This window comes from Xiphophorus maculatus, chromosome 8 (assembly GCF_002775205.1).
Source record: "Xiphophorus maculatus strain JP 163 A chromosome 8, X_maculatus-5.0-male, whole genome shotgun sequence".
NCBI lineage: Eukaryota > Metazoa > Chordata > Actinopteri > Cyprinodontiformes > Poeciliidae > Xiphophorus > Xiphophorus maculatus.
In genome coordinates, this window is record NC_036450.1 from 19,135,796 (window position 1) to 19,145,517 (window position 9,722).

The following is a 9,722-nucleotide window of genomic DNA, read 5'->3' on the forward strand; positions in this document are numbered from 1 at the left end:
GAACAATAAATCATGAATATTAATAGCACTTGCATATTTGCCCATGCCAGCTGTCTGTTAAGATAAGTTCAATTTTGGATCTCAAAGTTATTCTCCGTGGCCAGATACACACTCAAATGAGATTTAACTAAATATCTTATTATCTTAGTAATATTTTTATTAATATTTAATTAAGAAGCCCTACAAGTAAAGTAATTCCAACCCGAAAAACAACAAAATGCCAAAGGGAGATGTGTGTTTTGAAATATTTTTTTAGTTTGAGAATATATGTTTCTCGAGTCATTCGTGAAAAGATCCTTGAATACACGAATAAGCTCTGATGTAACAAATACATTTAGGGGAAGAGTAATAAAACAAAGATAAAGTAAATATCAGGCGTTGTAATCGCATATCTTTTAATTATAATTATAGTTAGTGTTATTGTAAAGTTTTATTTTAAAGACCAACAGTAAAATTGTACAATATTTTGCAAAATTAGTTTTTAATCTTGTATATAGTAATATAATAAATTATATTCATATAATATATAAATTACATCAAATTTTATTATTATTATTATTATTATTATTATTATTATTATTATTATTATTATTATTATTATTATTATTATTATTATTATTATTATTATAACAAATAAACACTTTCATAATCAAATAAAACTGTTCATTTCCGTCTTTTTATGTGACGGTACCACGTGACCATGCTGTCAAACATGGCCCCTTCCTGCAGGCTGTGAGAGAAGCGACAGCTGACGAAGCCAACAGGTTTACACAGAAACGGTGGCAGCTCGTCCCGTCATAGCGCATGTTCGTCCAGATATCGCTGCATTAATGTGGTGGGTACTCTTGTTTGTCTTTATCGGTGTGGGTTTCACTTCCACAAAGCCTTCTGTCGGTGCTCAGTGGCTAACTCGCTACAATCAGCTGGATTTTAGTGTTAGCGCTGTGACGTGTGAGGTTGCAGCATCTTGTCTTTAACCCATCGCCTCTTTTCTGTAAGAATACAATAGTTTCTGTAGGTTGTGTTAGTCATTTTCGGATTTATGTGCAAAGGAATAGCGATCATCTGTCAAAAAAGGGTTGACAGATGTGGTTGCTTGTTTACCCGACGTCCACCCCCACAGGAGCAAAGGTTGCAGCTGGTGTGGAAAGATCACCCGTGTCTTTCCACACCAGACTGAGCGTGTTTCTAAACGCAAGTTTTTCCACACTGACTATATCTTGTTGGTTTTGCAAGGGTTCAATATCCCGTTTGAACTGAAAAAGTGATTTTACGATCTTGAATACAGTGATTAACTTTTATGACACTGCATCCTTTAATGTATTTCCCCTTTCTCATTTGTTTATACATTTCTTTTTTTGTTTTTATCCTTGTAGCATGCAAAACATACCTGCCACACGATGAAGAACGGCATCAAAAGGAAGTGACAAGGTATCCTGTTCTGCTTCAGACCCATCTGTTCAGATCAGTCCCTCCATCTCTCTTTGGCCTCATCCTCCCTGACACCATGCAGGTGAACCCAGTTTACGTGGAGTCCGCCGTTGTCCTGGCCGTGGTGCTTTGTGTCCACATGGCCATCTGGAACCAGCACTCCTGGTGCAGCATAGCTCTCGTCATTCAGGCGTTCTACGTCCAGCACAAATGGGACCGTCTGCTCAAGTCGGGAGCTGCCGTGTTCCAGTTTCGCCTGTCAGCCAACAGTGGCATCGTTCCCGCTTCCATGGTGATGCCTCTGATGGGCCTGGTGCTGAGAGAAAAGTGCTCTGCCTCAGGGAATGTTTACTTCGAGCGGTTCTCCATGGTGATCACCATCACAGGCATGATGCTGGCGCTGTTCCTCTCCCTGATTGCGCTGGGTGTTACAAGACCCGTCCCGACTAACACTTGCATTGTCGCAGGGCTGGCTGGCAGCGCAATCCTCTACACGACAAAACAGACCCTGACAGTGTCGGAGGTCATCGAGGTACTAGAGGTGTTGTTGATCTTTGTTTATCTCTGTTTGATTGTGCTTTACCTGCTGCCACGCTGCTTCACACCCGGAGAGGCCCTCCTCATCGTCGGTGGAATCAGTTTCATCTTGAACCAGCTCATCAAGCGCTCGCTGAACCTGGCAGAGGTCAAAGGTGACCCAGTGAACTACTTTCTGCCAGTGGTGGTGGTGGGTTCACTGCTGTTGGGTGTTTTCTTTGCCCTGCTCTTCTGCTTCATGGAGTCTGAGACTTGGGTGTCCTCCCTCTTCTTTCATATGATGACAGCCGTTCTGGTTCTGGGTATCCTGATGCCGTGGTTGTCGCTGTTCATCGGCCGCCACCCCATCATGTGGCTTTTGGACTTTGTCACCCTGAATGACAGAAGACTTTGTTTGCTGGGGTATTGGGTGTTTCTGGCAATCGTCGCAACTTGTGTCGTGCTACATCAGAACTATCAGCGCCAGTCGGGATCCAAGAAGCACCAGGCCTCTACCGTTGTCAGGAAGTATTTCCACCTGATAGTAGTGGCCACCTACGTTCCAGGACTGATTTACGACAGACAGCTGCTACACGTGGCTTCTGTTGGATGCCTGGCAGTTTTCCTGTTGCTGGAGTATGTCCGTTACTTTCGTATCCTGCCTTTCGGCCAGCTGCTCAGGCAACTTCTCACCTTGTTCCTGGATGAAAGAGACTCTGGCCCTCTTATTCTCACTCACATTTATCTGCTGCTGGGCATGTCTCTGCCCATTTGGTTGTTTCCTGGACCCTGTGCTCCCAAGGGGATCCTCACTGGGGCTGGGGGTCTGGTACCTTATGCGGGCGTGCTGGCTGTGGGAGTCGGAGACACCGTTGCGTCTGTCTTTGGCAGTACCATGGGAGAGATCCGTTGGCCTGGCACCAGGAAAACCTTGGAGGGGACCGCAACGTCCGTGTTTGCCCAGATCATCGCAGTGGTGATGTTCCTCATCTTTGATGGAAGCATAAATCTGAACTCTACCTACTCATGGATTGTTGGCTCCATCACCCTCGTGGCTTTGCTGGAAGCCTACACCTCCCAGATTGACAATCTTTTGCTGCCACTCTACCTCTTCATCCTGTTGTTGCTTTAAATGAACAAATGGCAAAAAGAAACATTTCCTATCTGTCTGTACTCGAGTGTTTCCTGTGGCAAAGCGAAATTGTGAATGAAATGTCTTAAAGAAAAATAAGTAACGGAAGCCCTTTAGGATTCAGCAGACAGGGAGAGGAAAAGATAGAGCATCTCAGCACAAAAAAAAATGCTTAAAGCTCTCCAGAAAATGATGTTGCACACATAGAGTCTGTCACTGTACACCTTCACGTTGCAATAAGGAGATCTAGAGCAGGTTATAAAGAAACATGAGCTCAGTGTCAGTGGTGGTGTACATTTCTGTCCTGCCTCTGAAGAACTCAACCACAGACAGCTATACCTCTTAAATTATGCAAACTGAGTTTAGCACAGTGGGAATGCATATGGAACTCCCATGTATCATTTTGATTTTTGATATCTTTTTTGCACAACCAACACATCTACGTGCATTGCCTTGGAAGAACATCATTTAAAGTTTTCTCTCTTTATCAATCTTGTTCTTTGATTGTCAGTCTTGACTCCCCCATGGCAATATAAAGGACTGCCCGCTATGCTAACATGCCTTAAGATGTGTATTTTCTCTAGCAGGTGATCACTTATTGTAGAAGTTGTAGATAAAAACATGGCAGTCCAAATCAACTTATTTGTATAAGGGCTGGCTCTCCTTGTGATTCTGCATGACACTGATGTGAACTCTAGTACTGTAACATGTTTATATGCAGCTTTCCTCAGCTACGATTTTGCTCTAAATGTTTACTTTGCTCTGTATGTTTGTGGTTTAACTGGACCATTCCTTGTTAAACTGATCATTTAAACTATTATTATTATGACGATGAATCAGTATGTATGTTTTTGGGTCAACCTATGAACAGACACCCTGAGATTTAATTTAAGATGCTTTGTAGATGTGTCCTCAAATGTCATTATGTTGGACTTCATCATTTATACACAAAGATACTTTAATTTATTATCTGAGCTTTGATTTCAGTGTTGATTGGCGTTATTTTATATATGTATATTTTTAAGTTGTGACGTGTTTTGGAATAGTAGTATGCTGTTATCCTCATGATTCTTTCCTTTTTCTGTATTATTGCATGATCTGCGCATCATGGCAGATACCTGCTAAGCCTCCTGTGTGAATGAATGACCATACTACAAAAACACAAACATGAACTTTCTCTTTTATAATTTGATCCTCAATAAAAATGTTTACATGTTTGTGTTAAAAATCATTTGGCCTTGAAGTTTAATTAGTCAAGCTGAATCTTAAAATGGACATCTGTTGGAATGCTTAGACTTTCTTGCATTTTGTCACACCACAATGACAAATGTCTCAATAATTTTATTGAGATTTAGAAGTAAAAATGAGGCATGGTTTTCCAATATTTAAAAAAACAAACTATAAACTGTAAACAGACAGGTTAAGGTAAGGTGAGCGCTTCCAATTATGCATTACTAAGTGTAGGATTTGTTTAATAAAATCCCAATAAATTACGTTATTGGTGTTTATAATTTCCAAGAAGTGTTAACACTTTTGTGAGGCACAGAGCAATGGTTTACAAAATTAAGATTGCTGACAATATAAATTTAAAGTAGCTCACTAAAAATAATAATAAAAAAAACATTTCTATCACCAAAGATAATCCATGGGAGGGTTATTAAAATGCTAAAAATATTTATTTCAGTAATTGTTGGTCACATTTAAAAAATAGGTATGCTTTCATTATAGTGTTTAACCATTATTTATGGACTACATATTACTGCAGTGGCTTTCTCAACATAATGCTCGGTGCTCTGACGGTGCAGCCTGCCAACCTGAGGAGTTGTGACCCAGAAAAGTTGAAAAACCACTGAGCGGATTTACACATTAACAACAGACACTTGAGGCGTGCAACTTTCTGCAGACGTCGTCGAACATCTTCCTTGTATAAAACTGTTCCTCTTTGTAAGCTGCCAGAGACGTTGTTGTCATTTAGTGTAGAGAGGTGGGAAAGGCAGCTCCTCTGTGGGTTGCAGCCTTGAAAAACAAAAAGAAACATGATTTATGGGCTACACAGAGAAATCCAAACGGTTTTTGTCTGTTGTGTGGAATTAAATGACTGTTCACAACAAGTAAGCTACATGCTAGATAAGAGCTGTGTGAAAGTAAAATGCAAGCGATGTCAACCCCCAGTTAGAGGGGTCTGACATAGGAAAAGAAAGATTTTCACCAGTTGTCAGGGCTCCAGCGAGTGTCCAGGGCCTCCATGATGTGGAAGGTGTAGACGTGGCGAGAGTCTTCAGAAGTGTTTTCAGCACTTCTGTGCACCACTTCCCCGTGAATCAGAAGCACACCACCTGAACACAAGGAGACGGATGAGAAAAAAAATCTATTATTTCCAGGTGAACCATGTAAAGGCCTCGATCCATTTGGAAATAGTTAGTAATTATGACTGCCTTCCAGAGAAACAGATGGAAATTGGCCAGTCTATGCAGATAAAATAGAGACGGCACTTCAATAAACATTGTAGCAAAATGTTATTTTAGGCACAAGGAGTAAATAAGTATTTTGGTATTTTAACAAATCAGACCCCTTTCATTCTATACATCTTTATGTCATCCGAACACGGTCTCTTTGCCTCGTTCACCTTTTTTAACAGGTGCAGCTACAAACTTGTCCTCATCATAAGTTGGCTCTCTTCCGATGAAGTCTGTCAGTGGGAAGGTGCCTTTTGGGGTGCGCACCATTCGTCGGGAAATACCGCCTAAGAAAATAACGCGGTGACATGAGAAATTCACATAAAGACAAACGCACCAACAGATATATTGTCCAGTGTGGTACTCACTACTCTGTGATCCTGGTATGAACCACAAGCAGCCATTGTTAACAGTTGCATCCTCCAGGGCGATCCACAGTCCCATAACTCTGCCCAGGGGCTCCGTGTACAGAAACGTGGCGTCCTGGTGCGACGTCACTGTGCAACACACAACGATCGACTGCAGACTTTAAAGTTACATTCCATCATGTCGTGAGGGATCATGGTGACTCCCCACTATCACAGAGTGCATATGGTAATGATCACATTTCTGTATTATGACTGATTTACTGCATACTGTCAGGGTGAAACACAGTGTCGTAACAGGCTAAAGGCACTTAGATTGGCTGATTGAAATTCCCACAATCAATATTTATCCAGTTTTGTCAAGAGGAAGACACAGTAGTCCCATCTGGATGTACATTAAATACCTAGACTGAAGAACGGGATAGAGGGAATCACTTGGGATGCATCAGATTATTATATTTGCATCATTTTATTGCATACGAATGCTTTTTCCTTTAATAATGTAGCAATAACATCATTTCATCTTTTTGAATGCCACACACTGCTTTCTCCTATTTTTAATGTAGGCAAAACCTGATCATTCAGGCTACGTAGGCCATTAAAAATATCTTAGTTGCTTTTATTATGAGTAAAGTTTCTTTGGAGGCCTGGAAATAAAAGATTCAACTAAATATTATCTGCGTTTTTTTTTTTTATTAAATGAACAATTCTTTGCATGCTACAAGGAAAGCTGTTTTTTGTTCTGACCTGCAAATGAAACAGTAAAAATAACAACAATGAAGATGTGAAATTATTAAGTATTCATAATATGTGTTCTGTTTTAGTCAGAGCTTGTGCTCTGGACCATCCTGGAGCCAGTATGATCATTTATTGTACAATTTTAAATTATGATATGTTTATCATATTCCTTTCTCTGGCGATAAATGAAGAAATAAAAGCTTTCTTACCTTCACCACCAATTCCTGGTTGCTAGAGTAGATACAACAATGAATGATTTCTCAATGTAGTCGTGCACTATTTGCTGTGTAATGCTTTCAGACAGACTCATCCTTTACCTTAAAAATGTACATACTCTGCAGTATCACAGGATTAACCAGGCCCAGTTTCTTGGCTATTCCCTAAAAGTACAACATTTCATTTAAATGCTGATTATTATTTGTCCTTTAACCCCATTCTCTGATATTGTATTACAGCTAACTCACCTGGACCTTGGGCGAATATGTAACTTTCTTGTACAAAGATTCATACGCATGTAGGGCTAAAAGGAGAACGTGTCTGTCATTGTGTCAACACGGGGATTTCATTTATTTTGTTTTTGGACATGAATAAATAAATCGGGATTTCTTACCATGCCCAACTTTATTGAGTGACTGCTGCTTCGGCACGATGAATTCCCCTGCAGGTCAAGACGCGCGCCGGTTCATTTGGCTTTTCATTACTTGTTAAATATTTGACAGGACAAGATAGGGTTTCACAAGAGCTCACCTTTGTCATCGAAAACACCCTTCTCAAAGAAAAAACGGATCTTATCTCCACTTGTGATGAAATAATCCGCATTCCCCTGCCGGACGAAATATTAACAGCAGTCAACTGATGCATCAGAGGCGAAAGGCACTCTGTCTCTAAACACACTGTTGACAAAAGAGTTAGGCATTAGTCTGGCAGAAGGAAATTTGGGTTAAAGGTGCATACTGTGCTTTGCAAAATATTTTCACAATCAGTTATGTCATAACCACAAACGTTTGTATAGTTTGTTGGTATTTTGTATGACAGACCAACATGAAGTTGGGTATAATTATGAAATAAAAGGGAAAAAAGTTTTTCTTAATTGTTAAAAATACAAAAAAAAGTATAGCAAAGATATATACTAAGTCAATATTTTGAAGAATCAGCTTTTGCTCCATTTTCAGTTGCAAGTATTCATGATGCTGCTTTTTCAATGCTCTCTGCTCCCAAAAAATAAGTAAAAGTTCATGACTGTAATGCGATGCAGCTGCTTTTGCCAGACACTAACCGTGACGGGAATTTCTGCAGCCCTACCTGCATCTTTTACACCGAGATGCGACGGAAAGCATGTGAGAAGAAGAATCAGGTTGAATGAGCCGTCAAAAGAGTGTCAGCATTGGGCTGATGTGTTTCTGACTAAGTCACCTGCTTTTTTAGCTGCTCGTCGTGGTAGGTGGAGAAAGTGGTGCGGCAGTGCTCGGGGACGTCCATGCGGTCCACGATCTCAGCCATTCTCTGCCTCAGCTCATCGCACTCCTGAGAGGTCAGCAGCCCGTCCAGAACCACGTATCCATCCTGCTTGTACTAAAAAAAAAAAAAAACCCAGAGGCGTGGAGATGACATTTTGCAGCTGACATTTGATTTTTTTTTTTAACAGACACAGTCAAATCTTCTGCATTTGCACAATAAATATGTATGTTTTTATATAAGAGTACATTTTCTTGATTAAAAAAAATCATTCTAATTCTGATTAGGCAATAAAAAATGTGCTAATTTTATAAATTAGTGAAAGCACAAGGTGTTTCTACTTGATTAAAGTTTAAATGATCTCTCTGTAGCTGAAAGGATGTGAGAGTAGTTAAATTTCAGACAGTACAGAGTTGGATAAAGTTTTTGCTGCTTTATATCACTACCACAACGTTTTTCCAGATTACAGCGTCTTCTAAAGGTTACAACCACGTTGGTAAATTATTTATTTTAGATTTTTTTAAAGATTTGTTTAAAACTTAATTTGAGTTTGTTTGAATCCTTTCCAGTTGCAGTGGCGAAACTGTGCAAAACAAATATGATGAGTACCAAAGTGTGGTGAAAATAACTGATTCAGCATCAATGTGAAAACCTGAAGCAATTTTTAGTTGCGTTATGTAACCATCTGTGCCATCTGGATTGTGGAATGCTATTTTTAAAACATCGGTCGCCTAATGTTGGTGATTAAACGGAATATTGACTCATCTGTTGCTCTAAACACAGTTTGGCCACATGCTGCACCCATAAGCGGCCTCTTGTGGGTGCAGCATTCTTACGTAATGATCGCAAACATTTGCACTTTTTCCCTTTTTTGCGCAGTACGATCCTGGCAAAAGGCATCCTCCTTCAGCGCATGTTTATTAAGAGTATTTCAGAAAAAGTTGTAGCTTGAGCAGTTTTGTTTTGTTTAAGTTAGTATTTTTAAATTAATGTATATGGTAAAGGGGGAAAAAATCCTCACCTTTTGCACGTCTTGATCTGTCATAAAATCCATTGTGATCTACTGGGAAGCGATCCCGCCGAAGGCAAAGCCACCGTGTGTCACCTTTATCATCCGGGTAACCTGCAGTCTGAACACGTGAGCTGTCAAAACCAATTTAAATGCAACAGCAGCGTAATGGGATTTTGCACTTTTAACTCTTTCCTTGCATCACAAGGCGACCAGCAGCTTGAGCCTTGTGTCGGTGTAGCGGCACAATCTGGCCTCTGTGTGTCACTAACGTGACATAAAGCATACATAAATAAAATCTCAATCTCTCTGGCGACAAGTTTAATAAAAAATATAAATACTCAGTTTACACTCGGTATGATTATCGATATTTCTTTCTATGTTCAGCGTAGCCATACAATTTTAAAAACAAAATTGGAAAACATGCCTGATGGTTATGAACAAATAAAAGCTTCCATCAATCCTGTATGAGAAACAGACTCTTAAAAAACATAACATTATACATAAAATTTGTCTGAATTGTCAGAAAATGTTTTATTTTCCAAATTCCCAGACCTAAATCCTACGTCAAATAATAAATAATACAAATTTTGATCAGAAGTGCACCTCATTCAGCTTGC

At 39.8% G+C, this 9,722-nt stretch overlaps 2 protein-coding genes across 3 annotated transcripts; one reads left to right on the forward strand and one right to left on the reverse strand.

The window, feature by feature from the left end:
- The first annotated feature begins 699 nt into the window (after positions 1–699).
- On the forward strand, positions 700–4,310 carry dolk (dolichol kinase). The gene is made up of 2 exons (XM_005798667.2): positions 700–835; positions 1,377–4,310. The coding sequence occupies exon 2, from the start codon at positions 1,508–1,510 to the stop codon at positions 3,077–3,079; it is 1,572 nt and encodes a 523-aa protein (XP_005798724.1). The 5' UTR covers positions 700–835; positions 1,377–1,507; the 3' UTR covers positions 3,080–4,310.
- Positions 4,311–4,404: 94 nt separating this feature from the next.
- Positions 4,405–9,274, reverse strand: phyhd1 (phytanoyl-CoA dioxygenase domain containing 1). 2 transcript variants are annotated; one of them, XM_023338735.1, is made up of 12 exons: positions 9,115–9,274; positions 8,052–8,210; positions 7,941–7,946; positions 7,386–7,461; positions 7,249–7,296; positions 7,103–7,158; positions 6,956–7,018; positions 6,848–6,869; positions 5,904–6,032; positions 5,706–5,822; positions 5,289–5,415; positions 4,405–5,095 (listed from the first exon to the last, which is right to left on the reverse strand). In XM_023338735.1, the coding sequence occupies exons 1-12, from the start codon at positions 9,145–9,147 to the stop codon at positions 5,047–5,049; spliced, it is 885 nt and encodes a 294-aa protein (XP_023194503.1). In that variant the 5' UTR covers positions 9,148–9,274; the 3' UTR covers positions 4,405–5,046. The 2 variants fall into 2 exon arrangements, with proteins under 2 accessions (XP_023194503.1, XP_005798726.1); XM_005798669.3 differs by lacking the exon at positions 7,941–7,946 and having other exon boundaries at positions 9,115–9,271.
- Between the last annotated feature and the right edge of the window lie 448 nt (positions 9,275–9,722).

Bases quoted from the DNA above. Each gene is read 5' to 3' on its own strand.
- dolk (XM_005798667.2), top strand. From the start codon at position 1,508: ATGCAGGTGAACCCAGTTTACGTGGAGTCCGCCGTTGTCCTGGCCGTG.
- phyhd1 (XM_023338735.1), bottom strand. From the start codon at position 9,147: ATGGATTTTATGACAGATCAAGACGTGCAAAAG. The intron at 7,297-7,385 runs GTGAGCTCTTGT...CTTGACCTGCAG, and splicing joins GGGTGTTTTCGATGACAAAG to GGGAATTCATCGTGCCGAAG. The intron at 6,870-6,955 runs GTAAAGGATGAG...TATCTACTCTAG, and splicing joins AGAGTATGTACATTTTTAAG to CAACCAGGAATTGGTGGTGA.